The sequence below is a fragment of the Drosophila mojavensis genome, unplaced genomic scaffold (genome assembly GCF_018153725.1).
Source record: "Drosophila mojavensis isolate 15081-1352.22 unplaced genomic scaffold, ASM1815372v1 contig_81, whole genome shotgun sequence".
In the NCBI taxonomy this organism is placed as follows: domain Eukaryota; kingdom Metazoa; phylum Arthropoda; class Insecta; order Diptera; family Drosophilidae; genus Drosophila; species Drosophila mojavensis.
The window spans coordinates 4,775,885-4,797,412 of NW_025318907.1; the positions used below are offsets into that span (position 1 = coordinate 4,775,885).

Consider the following 21,528-nt stretch of genomic DNA (forward strand, 5'->3'; position numbering starts at 1 on the left):
TCTCCCACTCTCCATCTATGTATCTATGTATATCTCTGCCTGGCATTGGGGCGGGCATTAGCTAATTGAAACCACGTGCCACTGCACAAATCGGATGCGTGCGGCAGAGCAATTGTTTATATTATTAGCCACGTTTTGTTTGGCAGCGCTGAGAATTTTAATAGTATATATACTATGATGTCTACGAATTTTAGCATTTGAATTTCAATTTGCCTTTGCACTCGACAATTTCAGCTTTAGTTCCATGCAGTGCCTGCCTGTCTGTTTGTCTGTCTATCATTCTGTTTTGGGAATTCGGGGTAAGACAATTTTTATTGAAAACACGCGCTTGGGGCTCGTTTAATTGAAAACTGTCGTCAGTTGAAGGCGGTGGGTAGGTGGACGGTGGGCGGAGGGGGGTCTCTGGTCGGCAGTCGCCGAGCCGGCAATTGAATTTTGCAATAACAATAAAGTTTACCTATTCGTTTAGCCAATAATGTGACTCACAATACAACTAAATTGACTGAATAACATCCATCCAGCTGAGTTCATTTGGACTGCCCATTGTCATAAATCAAAGCGAAACCGATTTGCGAATTAAATAAAACAGCTCAGCTCCCAGCAAGTAGAGCATGATTCGAGAGAGTGTCCGAGGATTAGTATTATGAATTCATTTTTCATTATTTTGTTTGTTTATTATCTTAAACTATTTCGAGCATTTTTTTTGTAGTCTCTTGGGTAATTTTTTGTATTTCTTTCTGCGGAATTTTAAGCAATCTAATTATATTAACAGCCAAATTATAATAAATGTGATCGGCGGTTTCTTTCCATTCCTTGTGCAAAAATTCCTCATACAAATTCCCAAGCAAAACTTTTGAAAAATTCTTTGGCAATGTTTTTCAAAAAAAATATATCAAATACATTTTTTAATGCAGTCGATAGCTTTCGATATTCTTACTTATATATATATATTCCTTTTAATATATATTATAGGCATTGTATCTATATATTGCCCAGGCAACCACAGCCCTGACATTGAGAGAAAACTCGCAGCAAAGACGAATTGAAAAGCATTTTACAATTGACCATTGCGAAAATCTAAACAATTTATATTAAGTTAATGCAGACAGGTAGACAAAGAGAGAGGGAGAGATATATATACAGAAAGAGGGGGCGAGATGGAATGAAACACATTTAGCACGCCGGGACGTCACTTCTTAGCCGGAACAATGGCCACGAGCTGAGTCCGTGAACAGCCACGCCTCGGCAGCTGCCCGGCGTATTCGCTTCCGCCTTGATATTGGCTAGAAGAAATCGGGCATTGACTGGGCGCCGGCACGAGGCCAGAGCCACAAACGAATTGTTTGTAGCAATGTGTTGAATGAAATAACCATTGGCCACCAGCCCAGGGCCTCCCCCGAGCACACACAATACAAAAGAATCGAATAAGCGAGCGACCGAACTTTATTAGCAGCTGTTGCCAACTAAACAGATATAAATCAGTGGGCGGCTAGGCGAATATGTTGGAGTTATGCCAAGAGAATTTCAATGCTCAGCAAGGGCAATACTTGACAAATGCGAAACAGGCCCCTTAAAACTGTTTAAAAAAGAAAACAAACCCGAAACGAAGCCAATTATTGACCACACGTTTCACGAGCACAATCAAAGCAGCCCAAAAAAGTAGGCAATACCCAGTCAAATAGCAAAGACCTATTCGACAGATATATTCGAAATATAATAATTTAAGGAAATAAATTTTTGCAAATTTATAAATAGAGAGCAGAGCAGAGCTGAGCAGACTCTTGACCGACTCAGCCAATGTCAATGGCAGCTGACGAAATGTTTGGCCCACATTACACTTTTTTCTGTTTGCTGTTTCTATTTCTATTTTTATTTCAATTTCTATTTCAATTTTATTTGTTTACATTTTTATACATTTTATATAATTCCTTTTCGTGTTGGTTCTTTGGCAAACGGAAACGAATTTGCAAAAACGACGCAAAAATGTCTATATAATATATATATATGCTTATATATACTATATCTAGTATATAGTATGCGCGACAGACCCAAAAATAATGCCCGCAATCGGCAGCCCGACTATAATTATATAAATTGTATAAATATTTGAATAGCATTTGTAAATTTGTATGCACTTACCAATACGCACATGCATACACACATCCACACATACTTATGCAGATCAAGTTGAATTTAATGCCAACGATAAGAAAAATAAATAAAGCAAGGCGGACAACCAGCTAGCAGGACGGCCCATTGCGCTATCAAATGTTGGGTTGTTAGAATAGGCATAGGTATTGCAATTGGAGCCAAAGCATATTCATATACATTTAAAAAATTGCTATATTATATTAAACAAGTCTTCAGCTTGCTTTTGTGGCAACATTATCTACTTTCAAATACCAAAAAAAAAAAATCTATATAATTTATATAATATACATAAGTTTTGGTATATATAACTGCAGTTGATAACTAATGTACCCCAAATGGAGTAGCGCACACGACCAAAAACAATGTGCGAATCATAGTGTGAATTGCAAATTCGTGATGTTGCACATAAGCAAAAAGGAAATTTGTCGACGTGTCACACAAGAAAAAGAAGAAGATGAATAAACAAAACCAAGAGTGATTTAGTGGAAATTTCACGACTAGTAGATACCCTTAGTTGATTAAAAATAATAAAAATAAGCTTAGGATCACAGAAGAATATTAGAAATACGGAAATTACGAACGTCTCCAAAGATATTACAGATCACAAAATAAAGCTCAAATTGTAGATTAAAACTTTTAGCAAAAATGTCAAATAAAATATAATAATATTTTTTATTTTATTTTAAAACTTCAAATTCAAATCAAATTAAATTCAAAATTTAAATTCAAATCTTTTATAATTGAAACCCATAAATGAAATCTTGTAAAATATGAAAATAAAGATCAAGATGTATACAATTAATTATATTTCATATATCTAATATAAGCATAGTGAGCCAATGTTTTCATGCCTTATAAAATCAACTAGACTGCATACATTTCCATCAACCCATCATACCCTAATGCACATATCGAAACTGCTTAGGGTATACGAATCGACAACCAAATCAGATCAATATAGAATCAGTCAGCTAAGTACTCGAATTATTGCTAATGTCTTGTACTTACTTATATAGCCCGACTGTCGACTATAATGCATTAGAAATATTTTGTTTTCCTCTGCGCTTACGTCAATGTCTAGCAGAGAGCAAAGAAAGCTTCGTCAAGAGGGGCGGGACTCGGTACATTTATAGCGACAAGAGAACGCTGACCAGAACCTACATCAAAACGATTCCCTCACTCACTGCATCTTACGCATCGTACGTAATCGCGGGCAGCATCAGCGATGATCTATGATCTATGGCGAATCGTTTCCAACTCAACTGAACTGTAAACAGGAGGGGGCAGCATTCGCTTTCGGTTTCTTCCGGCGTCGGAAAAGGCAAACGTCTGCCTCTTCTCTCTCTTTCTCACTCTCTCTCTCTCTCGAATGACATAAACAAAAAGCTGCTTCGTCAGCTACAATTAGAATCGGCTATTTGCTTTTGTTTTTGTTTATTCAAAATATTCAAACAAAGAAGCAAATATAAACAAATCATGAATGTAAATGGGCTGTCGAATGATTTCAAAGGGGTTTTCTCTTCATAAACAATATTGAATTGCTATAGAATAATGACATAATTGAAAGCAGTAGGGGTGTACAGAATTTAATCGGGAGTGTTCAACGGAAACATACCTTGACCTCCGTGGAGTAATATTTAATGTGTTAATTTTATTCAATTTTAAAATGGAAATAGGAAATGGGATATCTCCCATAGTTGTGAAAGGTCTTATACATACATGAAGCTTTATATTATCGAAGATTGAAAAGTGTTTTTGTCATTTATATAGATTTTATACGTACGTCGAAGGCTTTACGGAATCTGTTGCTCATTCTAATCAATAAAACTTATATAATCTTTAAAATCCTATTCTCTGTTACATCAATGTTAATGCCTGAATAACATTATTTTGATACAGATTTAATATTATATTTATATTTTATATTTTTCTTATTATATATATATTTTTCTTTAACTAACTTTTAAGTGTATAAAATACGTACGTAGAAGGCTGAATAGAATCTGTTATTTAGTTAATATCAATATAATGGTTATAATACCTATACTTTATGAAGTCATACTCTCTGTTACATCAATTTTACATTTTAACACCCTTTTAACTAGGTACCATCTCACATCTGCTGTAATGTATACCTACATCAAATTGCAATTAAATAAATCTAATTACTGACAGCCCACAGCTGCTTTCATATATTATTCAATATATATTCAAAAATATATAATATCCCTTGGCTTGGCGATGCTTTTCGGAATGATTATTCATGCATGAAATACGTTCACATTTGGCACGAATCGAGATATGAGATATATATGTATATGTATGTATATATAACGATAAATCGGTGCGCAGGTATGCATATAATTTTAATGAGCATATTTAATATTTAATTATTATAATTCAGCTGCTAATATCACAAGAATTTTCCAAGTGAAATCGTGCAAATATATATAAGTATATATATTTTTAATGTATTTGTATATACACTTGTTCTAGCTTGTCAAATCAATTAAATTTGATATAATCTCACTTGTGCGGAAAACCTGAAAGCGATCGCAATTCATTATTCTCTTCAATTAGATTTTTGAGCACATTTAAAACATATGCTATAAATATGAATATGAATATATATATATACATATATAAAAATATATACATATATATATTATACAAGCTGTATAAGAAGAATTTGCACAGTTTTTGGCACTTCCAAGTCATTTAGAAAGTTCAAGGATGCATAAGTATTCCATAATGTATAATCATTTCATCATAAAATTTTCATGGCTTTTATATGTATATATATCTATCTATATCTATAGTTATATAAAGTCGTTTTCTGCTACTATATATACTATCTAGAGAAATTTCTAAAACCCAAAGCAAAATGATGTCATGTGAATTTAGTATCTGGAATTTCCCACCCCTTGAATTATTGATTTCCTAACAGCACTTGGCATATGAATTATATATTCATATATGAACTACAATATATGTGTAACTTATTCAGACAGCAAGTTAATACTACTAAATTGTTCTTAATGCTTCGCTCAGCTAAAGCGACGCGTAGTCACGCACTCCAATCCCAGTTTGTCGTCGTTCTGGGCCCTATGTAACGGAATAAAAGGAACGGAACTTGAAGCCCGCTCCAATTGGTTATCTAATCGGACTGCGCAAATCAATTTCGCTATAAATAATGTGAAATTTCTGGGATTTTCGATTGTCAGCACTTCTTATGGATTCGCCAAATTTGACTGCTAATTAATAATAATTATCAAATTGGACAATAATATTGACACAGGCAAGTCAGGCTATATGGCCGAGTGTGCACTTGAGTTTACCATCTGATAATTATTTATATAGATGGAGCGTGTGTCCAAGCAGCTCACCTGTGCCCCACTGATATGCCCCGAACGGCACCTGTAAATGAACCAAGAACGAAAATAATATTCAATTTTTGTTTTTGTTTTGGCTTTTTAGGCCAAATTTCAGCAGAAGCTCATTAAGAGTCGGCCAAATTAACGAATTGCGTTGTAAACTATGCTGCAATATGCCATAAACTGCTGCGCATTAAGTGACGCACTGGGTAATCCAGAATGACTGCATGGGCACGACTAGGAGATATCCTGTCAGCAGTTGGGTTAGACATAGCTGGAGCATAGATATCTATATTGAGAGCTATATCATATATTAGGTCTATTGCACCTTTTTGTTAGCTAGTTAGGCAAACACGACTAAAAGATACTCTGTACCCTGATGAGTCACAATTGCATTTTTTTCTGCTATAAACGTTTATGATTTAGTTGGAAGTCATCGAATATGAATGATGGCGATTTTTGAATTGTTCCACAAGCTCGATCAAATGATACCCTGTAACAAGTTGTGTCATACATACATTTGCTATTGCTGGTGTATAGCTAAGATATATGTACGCATTTAAACATAGCTCGACTTGTAGATATCCTACAGTGAAAATGACTCATATATGTAGATAGAATAGCTGACATACATAGAGGAGATATTTTCAAATTTTCTTGAAAACAATGCATTTAGTAGAAAAACTTAAATAAATTAATAGTTAATAAATCAAACAAAAAGGCAAAAACTCACATTCAAATCAGATTTAAAAGCGTATAAATATTTATTTGATAACCAGCATATCTAGAGAAACTAAATTAAAGAAGTCTTAATTGAATTCGCTTGAATTTTAATCGAACGTGACGTGATTCTCGTGTTGTCACTTTGTTGCCTCTTCAGATGCTAATGAAATTAAAATGAGTATAATTATTATGTTTCTCACCTACGTAAATAGGTCCATTATTTAGAAAACCTGCACTGCGGGGTGGGCGGTGGCATGGAAGGTGAAGAATTCATTTCATATAAAATGAATGCGAAGAATGCGGACAAAATAGTTTTCAAAACAGATTTTTAGCACGCTCAAAACATGAAACACGAAATTGTTTCAATTCACACGGCATTAGTCATTGAAATCATGGATAAACGCTATTCTAATGATATGCGCATAGTATTATATATTATACGTATATATACTATATATTTTTTTGGTAAGCCCAGATAATATTCGTTTATATATGTATATAGTATATAAAATAATTAGCACACGTCCATAAACAATATTTTTTAATAGAATCTTAGCTACTAGTCGTTCATATGGACATTTCTGAAGTTAGTAATATGTACAGGGTATAGAGCCTCAAAGGCAGCACAAACAACATTCATAGAAACGATGTAAGCTCTAGCTGACCCAAAAGCAAATCCATATTTGAGGGCGATTGAATTGCGTCTTTTGTTTAAGATTTTCTATTTAAAAGAAAATTGAAATGCTACTACGTTCTCCATTCAGATGGAATCAAATTTCCAATTTATCGCCTTAGCAGAAGCAGTAAATTAGAAACCAAAATTCAATCGAAATAATAGAAAGAGAACCACTCAATATTAACCATATCAATGCGCATATACTTATTTATAGAAAATTGTTATTGGCGACTTCTTTAACAAGCTATATTCGATATGGAAGATATGGAAATGTATATGCCTATTTCGAGATGTAATACCCGGAATGAATAAAAATAGAACAGCTTATACCTTAGGTAATACCCATTAAATGGAATGGTTTGCCTGCTAACCGGCTAGGCACGTGTCGCTGTCGTTAAAGGGAATCGATCAACGATGAGACCTTGACAACCTCAATTGCTTTTGCCCGTTAATTTATGCTGTTCAGCCAGCTAACTGTAACAAGCGAAAGAAAAGCGGCTTAGGGTGTTATGCGGTTTGTGTAAATTTCAGCAAACACACGTGAGTTAAACAACAATTGTAGCTATAATATAGTTATTTAAATTTTATTTGCATTTAAAACAATTCTATGCTTTACTTTTTTTTTTTTTTTTGCTTTGTTTTTAGTAATAATCAATGCCCAACAATGAAAACCAAGCCGAAAAATTTAGTCTAAGTAAAATCCAGTCTGAAAATCAAATCTGGTTACATCTATAGCCGCAATGAACAGCTTCGGATGTACACAATATTCTATAGCCATACAGAATATATATATTTATAATGTTGAGCCGCAATGTGGCTTTTTTTTTTTTTTTTTTTTTTTTTTGGCTAAAACCTAAAAACTTATGCCTAAGAACGGCTTTTCTATGAATTAATATTTTACACTTTGAATGCCATATCAAAAATTCGAGTACTACGAACGATCTACATTGACAGACAACTAGGATTGCAAGGTGTTTGTGTGGGTGTGGATGTGGATGTGAGAGTGTGTATGTATGTGTACAAACTATATTTACGTATACATAGCCTATGGGGTAGTATAAAAATATATATATTTATGTCAGTATATATGTCTATATATATGCTTGTGTATTTAGTTATTCTCTCTTTACATCTAGATGCCTGTTTAGGATTTACATGCCGAGCAGGCACTCGGAGTTGCCGGCAATGTCGGCGAACTGCGTTGGCTACGCCTGCGTCACGAAGTACATCTCCCCGGATGAGCCGACGACAACGGCATGCGTATCACCAGTGGCCGTTGTGCCACTGAGGGCGTTCGGTGCGGCGGCTATCATGCTGGACATGTCGGTGCCATTGCTAACAATGCTAACGGCACCGCTGAATGCCGCATTGGAGCTGTTGGTGATAATTGTTTGTGCTTCGCTGGCATTGCTGCCATGATCTGTATTCTCCACATGATGCTGCAGGCTGTCGATGTGGTCGTACAGGGTGGAGCATTCGCCGCACTTATAGAGCGGCTCAACGCATTCCGGATGCTTGCGCTCCACGTGCCATCGCAGATTGGCCGCATTGGAGAAATTCTTGCGGCAGTTGGCCACGCCGCAGCAATAGGCGCGCTGCTGATGCGTCTGCCGGTGCCTGTAGAGTATCGCCTTCGATTTGAAAGTACGATTGCAGATGTTGCACAGCGGCGTATTCGTCTCCGCGTCGTGCGTCTTCATGTGCATGCGCAGCATGCCCGGCCCCTTGAAACTCTTCAGGCAGATCTCGCACTGGGGCTGCTTCTTGCAATTGGCCCGTATCCAATTGGTGTGCGAGTGCATGTGACTCTGCAAGCCCTTGAATTGCCGGAACTCCGTACTGCACAGGTGACAGATGTAACGGCCCGAGCCCAAAGGTGATGTATGCTGCCTGATGAATTCCGTCACAAGATTCGCATCGATCTCGTAATTGTCATCAGCCCCGGCTGCTGCTATCACTGACGCCGTCTGCACCAGCTGCCGCGAATTGGCCGCCGCCAGCTTGCTGCTTATGGTGGGCGGACTATGCTGGTGGTTACACGGAGTCTCCACCAGTTGCGCTTGCGATTGTGATTGCGCTTGCGTGTTGCCACGACGCGCACGTTTCGCTGAACTGGGCGTGGGACTGGGCGTGCTGTTGACATGTAACGTGGGTGCGACCAATGCATCCTGTCCAAACTCTACGACAGCATTCTCCAACGATATGCTCTGCAGGTCCACAGATTGCTGCTGCTGCTGTTGCTGGTGCTGCTGCTGCTGTTGTTGCTGCTCCTGCAACTGTTGTTGTTGTTGTTGTTGTTGTTGTTGCTGCTGCTGCTGCTGCTGCTGCTGCTCGACATCTATGAAAGCCTGATCCATGTCGCTGGCGCTGACATCGCCATCGGGCGGCTCCATTATGGCATAGTGCAGCTCATCATCGACATCGCCGCCGAGGCCGTGGTCCTGGTCATCGGTTATATACTCGCATTCGTCCACGTTCGTCATGCCATCGCCATCGACTTCTCCATCCGCATCCTCAAGCATATCGTCCTCATCTAATTGAATCTCCTCTATGATGAAATTATCATCATCGTCATCCTCGTGCTTGACCCCATCCTCGTGGTCCAGCAGCTGCTCGTCAAAGTATTCGTCTGTCTCCTGCTCCTGTGTGTCGCTTTGCGTGTATTCCTCGTCGATGAGCACTTGACGATTTTGATCCTTTAGAAAGTCTTGCTGCTGATCATCGTCCAGGACTATTGTCTCAAAGGTGTGGCCCTTGCCGTCCAAGTGATCGTAGACCTCGTCCAGATCCTCATCGTCCATTTCGCCATCGTGCAGCAGCTGGACATCCGCATCGGCTAACGAAGCTCCATTGCTCGTCGTGCACATGTCCGTTGTCGTGGTCGTCGTTATCGCCGGCGCCATGCTTCGCTGCGACACCAACTGCACCAGCTGTAGCGTCTGTGTGCCGTTCGGCTGCTGAACAATTTGTAACGTTTGGCCATTGGGCGCCTGCAGCAACTGGGGCAGAAATTGAGCCTGTGCCGACGCTGCGGCATTCGATGCCGTCGTTTGAGGGCTGATAATCTGCGCCAGCTGCGGCGTCACTATTTGGGTCGTTATTAACTGTCCATTCGGCAAGAGGATTTGCTGTGCCGTCGTTGTTGGCATCAGTTGCGCCGGCGCCGGCTGCAGCGTTGGCAGCTGAATTTGTTGTATCTGCTGTTGTGGCTGCTGCTGTTGTTGGAGTAGTGGTGGTGGCGGCGGAGGCGCTGGCTCCGGTAGAAGGTGAACCATTTCCTGGTGTTTCTTTGACTGCCGCGAGCTGCCCTTTCTTTGCAGTGGTTTCAGTTTGTTCTTGGGCTGTGCGAGAGTGGAAACAAGAGAATTGATCAAGTAAATCTGGTGCACGATTTCTTTTAATTTTATACCTTCGGCTGATGTTGCTGCTGCTGCTGTTGTAATTGATGTGGCTGTTGTAGAAGATATATAGGTGACTGTTGCTGTTGTTGTTGCTGCTGCTGTTGTTGTTGTTGCTCCTGTTGCTGTTGCTGTTGCAATTGCTGCTGTTGCTGCAGTATTTGCTGCTCCAGTTTTTGGTGCTGCTCCTCTAACTGCTGCTGATGCTTGAACTGTTTTTGCAGCAGCTTCTGCTGCTTGCGCTCTTGTGGGGTAAGCGACTCATCCATTCCGAGGCGTACCGTCAAGCTCTTTATATATTCACGGAGCTCTTTGTCGCTACGCTCGACAAGCGACTTAAATGCATGATTCCGACTGACTGCATGGACGCATTGCACACAGATTTTGTCGGGCCAGCCCTCGGTGGGCTCGACACGCACACTGGTGCAATCCATCAGCATTTCCGGTACTTTTTCACTGAACAGCGGACGCATTTCCTTGCGCTCCGAAATGCATAAGCGGCAGATTTTGTCCAATTCCAGTACCTTTTTACGGTCCATCATGGCGACGGCTTCGATAAATCCTTCAATTGAAGTTTCTTTCTATAAGCATTACGGAATTTAACACTTGTTGCTTCATTTTACTGTAAACCTTTGCCACAGGCGAAATATATGAGAATTTTTGTTGATAAGCGCAATTTCAAATTTTAGCGCTTTAGATACTCTGGCAGCGCTGACGTTTGGTCAACGCTCTGGCAGCTCGCGGCCAGCGGTGCAAGCGAGACAACTATATTGCTGACACGACACGACGACGACGACAACTAGTTATACACAATTTACCATCCTGGTGTTGGTGCGAGCGAAAAATCATATTTTTACTACTTTCGCAGCAAATGAAACAAATATGTTTTGCATGTATTAGCATTACATTTTTAACAATTATCCGATTAAATTCTCATACTTTTCGCACTTTTGGTCAAGGTTTTTAGCAGCATAAGCCAAAAACTGACTTACCCAAGCACTATTTATATAATTTATGTAGCCTCGCTTCGACTTTGCACTGCATTGGACATTAAATTATTTTTTAAATATGGCCGCGTCACGCGATTTCAATGCGAAAAACTCATTTTATTTCACATTTTAAGCACTAAAGCACGAGTTTGTTTTGAAATGATGCGAAACAAAAACAAATGGTGCACCAGTTGGTTATTCTGGCAAGGAAATGAAATAACTAGACTTCGACCAGTACCAAATTAATAAAAATTCGATGAATGAAATTTCTGTGCAACCGCAGTGGTGCTGTTCCTGCTTTTGTCTTCTTCTGTCGACTGCAGAATCCGCGAGTTAGCTGAAACGACGTGAAACGACGATTACCCACACACTCGCGCTACACGTATATAGAGCTCTCTTTTTTGCTTCGCCCCGTCCTCTGCTTGTGTGAGTGAGATATGCGTATGTGGCGTGGTTATAGTTCATGGGGCTGCCAACTCACCCAAAACAAAAACACACCAAATGTTGAGTAGAAAACAAACAACAAACACGTACACACATGTGCATTCTTTGTGTAGATCGAACAATTAACAATTAAGCTTACTAACTAAATGGATTAATATTCAGATTTGGTTGGTAGGTGTCTATAAACAAGATACATACCTTTTGCGAATTAACAGGACGCCAGCTTGCGGATTTTACATTTCACAGAACATATAACACACACTTTTTCACAATTTCACTGTGCCTTGCTTGATTGCACTTTTTGCGACTTTCTGTCGTCCGCCAATGCACTTTTTAATAGATAGGCACATTTATTAATTAGCAACTGCCCCACAAAACACTCACTCGCATCACACACGCCCACGTAACAGCTGCGCCGGGTACGAATACTTTAAGGACTGTCATGCCATGACGAAAGCTCTTATAAGGTGCCGTCGAAACGGGCACAAATTAAGCTGCCATAACAAATGTGACGTCACATACACATGGTTTTAACATCGTTGTATAACAGAGATATCGATTTGTTAATAACAGCAAAAATCAAGCTAATCAATCAGCTGCTTGCCAAATAAAAAACAACGCGTTTGAATTCATAAAAAACTTTAATTAAATTCTGAACAAAATTTGTTGAATATCCTGTATGAAAATGTTTCTTAACTTCTAAGCGGCATTGGCCTGCGTGCTACTGGTGTTGGCCAGCTCATACTTTTGCCTCTCCTTAGTCTTTTTATTGTAGACACGAACAATTCCGTAAACCAGGATGAGCACAATTATGCCAAAGAGCAGGCAGCTGATCACAAACCAGGGATAGAAGGAATCATCAGCCTGCTGATGTTCCACCTCCCACTCCGTAAATACTGCTGAACCATTTACGCTCATCCTGGCTGGCGCTGAATCCATGTCCCGGAACAACGACGCTTTGACCAGATTATTGGATTCCGGTGATTCGAATGCCGGCTCAGTGTCGTCGATGCGTACGAACGTCAGTTGGACACCAGATATGTGCTGCCTATAATGTTGCAGGCCGAAGCCATAATAATTGTACAGGTCGGCACTAATCTCTCTATGCAGATCCATCCACTGGCCAATCACTTGAACCTTCACCTCGCTGCGGGCATCCATGGTTCGTCCGAAATACGCCTGCTCCTGTACATCTATGCCGCCCACACCGTCTATATCCAGCTCCACCATAGCGCCGCGATGCTCGAGCAGCAGCGGCAATTTCTCCAGCTGATCGTCGTTGTAGAAGCTGCTTGTGTTCAAGCGAATCTTCTCGACATATGCATAGCTAAGGCTGCCATAGATGGGCTTACGCTGTGCGCTGGGATTCTTGAGCACGCCGTCGCCGAGGCGCATTTTGTAGCTATTGGTGATGTTGCGCCATGGCTGGTAGGTGATGTTGCGTAGCTGGTACATCACCGGCTGCAACTCCACTAGAACATTAATGCTGTCATCTATGCCATACTATAAAGAGAGCCCTGGCTATTAGAGATCATACAATAACATATGCTGAATTTACTCACAAAGTTATCCTCAAAGATCATGACCACACAGGTGAACAGACTGTCCATCACGTTGTTGACCAGATCGGTGTGCCGGAAGTGGCAGAGCTCCGTCTTCTCGCGCTCCACACTGGTCGCCTTTGCTATGTAGCTGAGTCGCTCGCTGGGATTAAGTTCGGTCGCATAGTTTTGCATCATGATCTTGTACGGCACCCAGGCCAGCACTGAGTCCACTCCTCCCTTGCATATGTCGTTCTGTTCTCCACGCCCATAGAGCTCGCCGTTGAGCAGCTTGAAGAAGTGATGATTGCTCCGTTTGATAGTCAAGGAGCCGTGATCCGCGCATATGGTATCATACAGTCTTTCCTGTGGATTAGTCAATCACAGAAAACTTAATTTAGCACACGCATAAATAATGCCGTTATCTAAGCTGTTCGCATTATCTATTCACAGACACTATTCCCGTTCGCCCGCTTTCTTTATCGCCCAGTTGATTGAATTGGGAATATCTCCTCTACACAGTTTATGGAGTGCCAGTGCTTATTGAGTTAAGCTGATTTATTTGCTATATAATATATGTATACTATATGTATGTATATATGTATATGGACATGGACATATTCCATGATTCAAGTGACTTGAAATTGTCATTTAAGGACCTATCTCTGCTCAACTTGTTCACATTGACTGCCCGAACCGAACTCTTAACCTTCACCTCGGCTGATTGATTGAATGCTATATAAGGTGGCGGATTTGAGCGACTATTTTGATCACTCAATTAGAGTTTTTATGAGTGAGAGATTACTCATATATATGTATACCTATGTTTAATTGCTTTATAATGAGCCCGTATCGGCAATCCATTAAAAAATTTGCACTTCATTAAATTTGAATTGCCCGTTTGCATTATTGGAACTCACCTTTTCATTTGGCGTCAATAATGTTGCAGTTATATTGCATTTCGATTGATTTTGTAGAGGAGCAACCATTTGCCGTTTGATATCCGCCAAGAGCATCGGCTCCGTTTCTATGCAGAAATCTGGACGCTCCTCGTACGCCTGGCAGCACGTGGATAGAAGCACCAGCAGCAGCGCAACACCCAAGACATAGCTAGATTTGTACATGGCTCGGCTACGAGTGGCGATCTTAAGTATTCCGCTATCGAGGTGCGCGCGCTATCGTTGGCAAATTGAAACTAAAACTCGCAATTCTAAGTAGCAGCTATTTCGACTCAATTCAAAGCATTCAACTTGACCGCAAATTCTCGATAAATACCGAATGTAGCCATATAACCATATTTATCTATGCGCTGAAGGATAAACTGGCAGATTCAGAGACGAGTGCGTTCGCACAGCCAAACAACTGATTTGATTAATCATTGAACGAACACATTTGGCCGGCACGTCATTTCTCAATACGAGTCCAAGATAAGATAGTAAAAACCAAGCACATAACACTGCGCAAACACCGCGACCCCATTTACCTATTACCTGTTGCCCAATATCATAATGGGTTCAAACATTTTGTCCATACCCAACGATTGCCTATGCAATGTCATATACTCTAAAATATTACAAATCAAAATACAAAAGCATTATTCGGTACTTAAATTTATGTTAATAAGTAAATATTAAATTATAATCACACTTAATATTAATACAAATCTGTTTAATATCAAATATTTTCTTGAGTTTATTTTGTATGCTTTTTCTTTTATTCATAGAAAAGTATATAATTTTTAAAAAACTCTGAAATTGTTAAACAATTCTTATTTTTAATAGTGTTTTTTTTTCTTTTCTTTTTTGTATACAGTTGCTTTTCAACAAGTTCTTTTTGTTGTATTGTATAATTTTTTTTTTTTTTTTCTTCGAGACTTTACACGTTAATTTGTACAAACAATATATAATATAACAGCTAACAAAACTTAGCGATGATATAGCTTCTTTTCTATAGAGGGGGATAATAGCGAGCCCGACGTACACGAAAAACATAAACCTCTGGGCCAAGGCAGCGATTTTCTATATCTGGACTGGGCGGCTTATTCTGCGAGTAGAGAGATGATCATGATTTATATGCGTGTGGTTGTAGGGAAATTTAAATAGAATTTACCACCCATTTCGAATTCAATCATTTCAAGATCGTCGTCATCGTCATCTTCCCCATCCTCTAGATCAGTATCGTTGTCATCATCATCGCTGGAGGAATCAATATCAATAAAATTGCGATTGCGATGGCTGCGTAACGGGAAACCGAGGAAAGTTGGACCTAATGGAAAAGCTGATGTGAGTAGAGCATAAACTCGATTATGGAAATTCTGATTGATCAGATCACTCACCATTTTCAGAGCCCGTATCGGAGCCCGTGTCGGAGCCCTCCTCATTAGATTCGGGCACCTCCTCATCATCTTCCTGCAAGCATAGACAGAATATTAAATTCAATATCATCCATCTGCATCTGCATCCGCATGAGCGTTCTGAGCTCGATGGCTGCACCGGCACCGGCAACGGCACCGGCACCACCCAGTGTACGTGCTCGCCGTCGCACACCAACAATTGAGCTGTTGGGTGCATGCTGGCGAGCCAGATTTGAATTGGCATGTGACGATTGCCTAAGCCGGCTTGGACGACGGGCGCGTGCCTCGTCGTCAGCCCCGCCAGCACCAATGCCGCCATTCGCATTCGCATTTGCATTTGCATCTGCGCCTGCGTCTGCAAGTGCATCAGCATTGAGCAACGCCATGTTTGGCTCTGGCGTATGTGGGCGTGCCGCTTCTTCGACGATGCGAATTAGCGCAGATTCACCGCCTGGCGCATTGGCGGGCGGTGACGGCTCCTCTAATGCGGACGTGCCGCCGCCGCCTCTGACGACGCCCTCATCGACGGCCAGATCCTTAACCGCACGCACCTCTTCCGAACGTTCGCTCTTTTTAACACCAACGGCATAGATCTTCACGTAGGTCTCCTGCTTCGAATCATAGCCGCTGTGATCCTCCACAACAGCAATAAGGCTGCCGTTCGCACTGACGCTCAAATCGTTGATATTACGCTTCACATCGATGGTTGCAATGCTCGAATAGTCGTAAGCATCCAAAACATTAAAGCTCGTATCGTAGGTAGTTGTCTCCATATCATGATCCCGATCGGCACCCAAGCTGGCGCCATAAATCACATGCATGGGCGAAAATGTGCAGTTACGCTGATCCAGCACCGGCACCGTCTGCAGCAGATGAAACGTTCGCAGATCCCATACCTCCGTATTTGCAATAATCTATAAGGGTAACGAGGACATTCAATCTAGATCGTTACATGGTAATATGATATAGAAGCTTACCTCCAGGCAATTGGGATGAAATACGCCCGAGATGCATTGATTGAACTTATCGAATTTATGAATCTCCTTGCCGGAACGAACATCCCAGAGCACGCCATCTGCAAGAGTTAAGCTTGAAAATGCTTTCTTAGACTCTTACATGACATTGTGGAACTCACCTGAGAGCAGCAGCTCGTCAGTGCGGCACAGCGTCGCTCTATTTTTGGTGTATTGATTGGGTATGGTGGGTGTAAATGTGGACACCTTGGAGCCCGTGTTGATGTCATACAAAACGGCGCACTGCAAATAACAAATATATTATTATTGATATTCCACTAAGTTGAAGTCATTCTGTCGTACATCCGTGTGGGTTCCCAGTAAGCGATCCTGTGTGGTCTGACTGAACTCACAGTATCCGACCTCGGGCAGACGCAGCTTGGAGCGGAACTCGTTGTCCGTGATGGACCACAAAATGGTGGTGCGCAAACGCCACAGGCTGGTGGTCAGAACGAGATCTCCGGCACGATTCGCCTGTATGGCATCCACGCCGTATGTGTGGCATATGGAGGAGAACTGTTCGACGCCATCGTTCATATTGAACACCTTGCTCTCGCCCTGGTGTGTGCCAACGATTAGGTAATTGCCCACCACATCACAGCACGTGAACTCCAAATCATCATAGTCCGCAGATCGCATTGTACGCCAGGGCGCAAAATGTGTGTGGACATGCCGGCGATCGTAGCGTGCCGTATTGAAGCCTGCCTGGGTGCGGAAATGCCGGGAGGTCAAATTGTAGTTGGAGCTGACCTGACGGCTGGGCCGTGGATCTGGGCACTTGTGCGGCTCATATAGATCGAACTGTGGACAGGTGGTGACCGGATTGTTGCACAGCGAGTGCTGATTCGTCAGATACTCTGTCACAATGCTATTGAGCGTCACCCGTTTCGGATGTAGAGCCGGAGAGACAGTCAACTCATCCGGCAGTCCCACAGCGCTTGACTCCGGATTGACCAAGCTGATTTGTTTCTGCAACGAACGTGTTACCGAGGATGTGGCACGCTCTGTCTTGCGCAGTTTAATGGGTGTTTGGGCGCTGAGGTAGCTGAAACCAGGCACGCCCACTGCAGAAGATCCATTGGCCGTACCCGAGGTGCAGGCGCTAGTGCTGCAATGCGGCGACGCATCCTCTGACAGACTGCGACTCTGATCGCCATTGGACATGATGGCCGCAGAGACATCGGCCATGCGGCTTCTCAGGCGACTGCGCGACATTGAGCTGATGCCAGATAAGCCCTTGAAGTCGAAGGGCGACTGATGAAAGCTGCGCGTCGTCGTTGTTTGCAAGGGCAGACCCACCTCCCGCTGCAGCATCTGAGCGGTTTGTGTGAGGCCCTTACTCTCCAGGTGCTCGAAAATGAGCTGGTAGAGCTGCTGTTCGTTGTATTGAATGCGCGTCTGGGCGATCACGTTCGCCTTGTGCATGTTGGTGAGCGACGGATCGAGCGGTGTGAGTGCCTTCGTTTTTGTCTTGCCGGAGATGCGTTCGAGCAGCTCCAATGCGTACTTCTGGAAGATGACATGTTCAGCACGCTTCTCCTGCAGTATGGGATCCCGCATGAGCGCCTGCAGTTGCCCGCTGGCAAACAGGGGCAGCTTGCTAATGATTTGCCGTACACGATCAGAACGGGCCAGCCCGGCCAGAGCGCGACAGGCCATGCCGCGTATGCAGTCGGCATCGGTGATGGGTCCCTTGGTTTGCATCAGTGAGAGGAGCACCACAATGCCATTGTTTGAGCACACCGACTCCCACACCTTCTCGATCAGCTCTTCGGCATATTTCTGGTTGGCTTTGTTCTTGCGCGACGAGTTGCCAAACTTCAGGAGGCTGCTGCTGCTGCTGTCCTTTCGTATGATTGGCGAGCATACGCAATGGCAGAGCACGGCCAGAGCTGATTTCAGTACCTCAGCGTCGGCTGTGATCTCGCCGGCCGCTGCGCCCAGCACTGAACAGAAACCAGACGTTGTCGTCTTATCCGGCATCTGCAGTCGTTCACAGAGCACCAGATAGACTCGCGGTATCACACAGCACACACTGAGCACATCCAGGGCCGAGCGCACCGTCTCCGAGCGTCCATTGTTCACCCAATCGTAGCTGAAGGCAATGATGCGCAAGAGCATCGTAATGCCGCCCAGCTTCATTAGCTGATCCACGGGCTCCCAATGAGCGCGCACAGAGGTGTGCTCCTGCAGCGTACGTATCTGCTCGTGCAACTGGTCGAATGTCAGCTTGGCGGCCACAGTAGGCTGTTGGCTAAAGTAGTGCGACGATGAGGCCGATGAGCTCGCATAGTGCTGACACAGAAAGTTGTTGTACTTGTAGAAGAAATGCGCTTCCATGTAGCGCTTCAATGCGATGCACACGTGTCGCACCATCTGACGCGACGCGCACTCGACATCCTCATTGATTTCCGAGCCATTGTCGTTGTCGTTATGACTGGGATCGAGAATTTTAAGTACCGATATCTGCAGCAAAAGCAATGGAAAATTTGTGAAATAAACAATATTGTTTATTTATTTTTAGCGTCTACTTACAACATTATAGAGCTTGCGAAGGCCATCTTGTGCGTCGAACTCATCGAGTATTGCCTTAAATTGGAAACTCAAGCTGAAGAACATGGTGGCATGACACTTGGAGGAGTCATGACAGCGGCCCAGTATCCATAGCGCGTACCGTACTAGATTCGATATCAATGGACGCGGCATGCTGCAAATCCGTTCCATAGCATCCTCACAGTATGCCAAATAGTAAATGGCAATGGAGACGCCCGTGGTGGCCAAACTGGGTCGTGGCACATTCAATAGCAGCTGGAAATATCGAAATGATACATTAAATATCTGTAACTCTAATCCTACACATGATGAAGCTTACCTCTAGGCCGCCACGCGATATGAACTCCAGTGCAAACTTTTTGTGGCAGAGCAACGAGGCTAGATATTTGAGCACTTCGTAGGCGAGGCAAGTGTCGCGTCTATCGAGCTCCTCTAGATGTCCAAAGATCAGCGACATTACATTGTTGCCGAAGGCCATAGCCAAGAACTCTTGGTATTCGCCCAGGCTGGTCAGGAAGCGCATGATGAGCATTTGGCTGGTGTCCGCTGTGGGCGGATGCAGTGGTATATACATGCGCTTGTAATAGCGCGACATGGAGAACGCATCGCGACTATTCTCAAACAAAATGGACATGTTGGAAGCACTGCCGCTGGTGCCGTTATGCTGCGGCGACTGAGGGGCGGACGCAGCGCCACCGCACGCCATCCAGCTGAGCATGCCCGGCGAAATATTGCTGTCCGTGGAGTTGTTGAGCGAGGAGCTCGGCTCTGTTGTGGTGTTCTTGCTCATTCGACTGCATGCCAGTAACAAATGCAGCCGGTTTATCATTTTGGGCACCAGACGCATGTTCTGCTCCCGACAGGTAATCGCTATATCGCTTACTTCCATGGCAGCGGCCAGCAGGCCTGTGGCATAGCTCTGCAGCGGCTCAATGCTGTCCTCTGCCCAATTGTAGAGCCGATTAATTATGCCATCTTCCTCGGCCGTCTGGAATACAGCCGTCGTCTCAAGACCCGGCATCACGACCAATATGAGCCGACAGGCAATAATATTCAGCTCCAGGGAGCTGCGACTTATGCTCTGGCGACTGAAATAGTTGTCTCGCAGATAATCGTTGAGAAGCTGAAAGTGTTTTTAAGCATTAGATTCCTAGATTATATTCTTAAATTTGCATTTCCAGAGTTTTCATACTTTGCCCATAAACAGATCTTTACGAAAGAGCAGCTTCAGCAACAGTCCATATTGGCAGCTGGGATCGGTGCGATAGGGGTGCCTTAAGTCCAGTGGATCCGGATCCTTACGCATGTATGAGTCCTTTTCACGCTCAAATATCTCGGCCAGACTAAAAGTAATTTTATTTAAATAAATATAATTTATTATTATTAAATTTGGGTTACCTTCTTAGCGTCGGCACGGGATCGTAGCCGGCTTGTGTTTGTTCTTGCTCCCATTTGTCAATGATTTGTGTGAGCTCCTTTTTCGTGGCCGAGCGCCTGTCCGCTGCTGGATCATCCCCAGCATTGCCGTTGTCCGCTTCTTGGCCATCTTCGGAAGCTTCTTCTTCTCCGTCGCCGTCCCCCTCGCCATCTCCATCACCATCACCATCACCATCACCATCACCATCACCCTCAACATCACCTTCAGCATCCGTTTCAGCATCAACCTCTGCGGCCTCTTCAGGTGAATTTTCCATGCTGTTTGCATCAGCCTCGGCTTCCTCTTGGCCAGCTTGGTCTAATGTATCATTCAAGCTGTCGTCGCTTTGATAAGCAGCTGCAAACACAATATTGTCGAGTGATGCATCATTTCGAATTGGTGCATTGGGCATTTCAGCATCGTCTTCCTCCTGCACTCCGGCACTTCCATTCTCATTCGCATTCGACATGTTTCGAGAGCTCCACGCGGCAAGCGTTGGACACTAGCTCGTTCTGCTGCACTTGCCAATTTACTGATTGGATTTGATTACGCACTTTCAACTATAAACCAAATATTTAATTTTGTATATATTTATAATTGATTCAATTGCGTTATTAATATGCAAATTCTATGCGGCTAAACCACGCGCTTCTCTTTTTGGCAATGAAGGAGTGTGACCGCGCACCATAGAGAGGAGCGATAAACGAGTCGCTTGTACATGGTCAGCGAAAAGAATTTCATCTTGAAAAGGTTGACGCCATGTCAAAGGTAAGCGACAGTGTTACCCGGGCATGTAGAATGTAGTTTTTTTTAAATATTTATTTAATTTAATGAATTATAAAACCCATTACAATTCGTATGGATGTGAAATAAACATTTGAAAAAAAAATATGACT

At 42.7% G+C, this 21,528-nt stretch overlaps 4 protein-coding genes and 1 long non-coding RNA gene across 9 annotated transcripts in view; 1 reads left to right on the plus strand and 4 right to left on the minus strand.

The window, feature by feature from the left end:
* Nucleotides 1-12,202, minus strand: part of LOC6580734 (nucleolin 2) — a 31,594-nt gene extending 19,392 nt beyond the window's left edge. Inside the window, exon 1 of the mRNA XM_032730392.2 lies at nt 11,954-12,202. The gene's annotated coding sequence lies outside the window, so the exon portion shown is untranslated. The remainder of the gene's footprint in view (nt 1-11,953) is intronic.
* On the minus strand, nt 7,771-11,637 carry LOC6580736 (mediator of RNA polymerase II transcription subunit 15). 2 transcript variants are annotated; one of them, XM_032730395.2, is made up of 3 exons: nt 11,315-11,637; nt 10,334-10,884; nt 7,771-10,265 (listed from the first exon to the last, which is right to left on the minus strand). In XM_032730395.2, exons 2-3 carry the CDS (start codon nt 10,862-10,864, stop codon nt 8,130-8,132), a joined length of 2,667 nt encoding a protein of 888 aa, XP_032586286.1. In that variant the 5' UTR covers nt 10,865-10,884; nt 11,315-11,637; the 3' UTR covers nt 7,771-8,129. The 2 variants fall into 2 exon arrangements, with proteins under 2 accessions (XP_032586286.1, XP_032586284.1); XM_032730393.2 differs by having other exon boundaries at nt 10,334-10,903.
* Nucleotides 11,647-14,183, plus strand: LOC122757808. The gene is made up of 2 exons (XR_006357978.1): nt 11,647-11,926; nt 13,750-14,183. It is a non-coding gene; the product is annotated as an uncharacterized LOC122757808 (long non-coding RNA).
* On the minus strand, nt 12,378-14,594 carry LOC6580737. Its single transcript, XM_002006504.4, has 3 exons — nt 14,217-14,594; nt 13,318-13,662; nt 12,378-13,258 (listed from the first exon to the last, which is right to left on the minus strand). Exons 1-3 carry the CDS (start codon nt 14,418-14,420, stop codon nt 12,455-12,457), a joined length of 1,353 nt encoding a protein of 450 aa, XP_002006540.1. The 5' UTR covers nt 14,421-14,594; the 3' UTR covers nt 12,378-12,454.
* A 518-nt stretch (nt 14,595-15,112) lies between these two features.
* On the minus strand, nt 15,113-21,485 carry LOC6580738 (protein mahjong). Of its 4 annotated transcripts, none has more exons than XM_044011158.1 (11): nt 20,614-21,479; nt 20,408-20,558; nt 19,535-20,338; nt 19,198-19,470; nt 16,966-19,128; nt 16,785-16,905; nt 16,627-16,724; nt 16,201-16,563; nt 15,632-15,704; nt 15,406-15,573; nt 15,113-15,339 (listed from the first exon to the last, which is right to left on the minus strand). In XM_044011158.1, the coding sequence occupies exons 1-11, from the start codon at nt 21,099-21,101 to the stop codon at nt 15,335-15,337; spliced, it is 4,707 nt and encodes a 1,568-aa protein (XP_043867093.1). In that variant the 5' UTR covers nt 21,102-21,479; the 3' UTR covers nt 15,113-15,334. The 4 variants fall into 4 exon arrangements, 2 of the variants coding, with proteins under 2 accessions (XP_043867093.1, XP_002006541.3); XM_002006505.4 differs by having other exon boundaries at nt 15,406-15,561; nt 20,614-21,476; XR_006357904.1 differs by lacking the exon at nt 15,113-15,339 and having other exon boundaries at nt 15,466-15,561; nt 15,632-16,563; nt 20,614-21,485.
* Between the last annotated feature and the right edge of the window lie 43 nt (nt 21,486-21,528).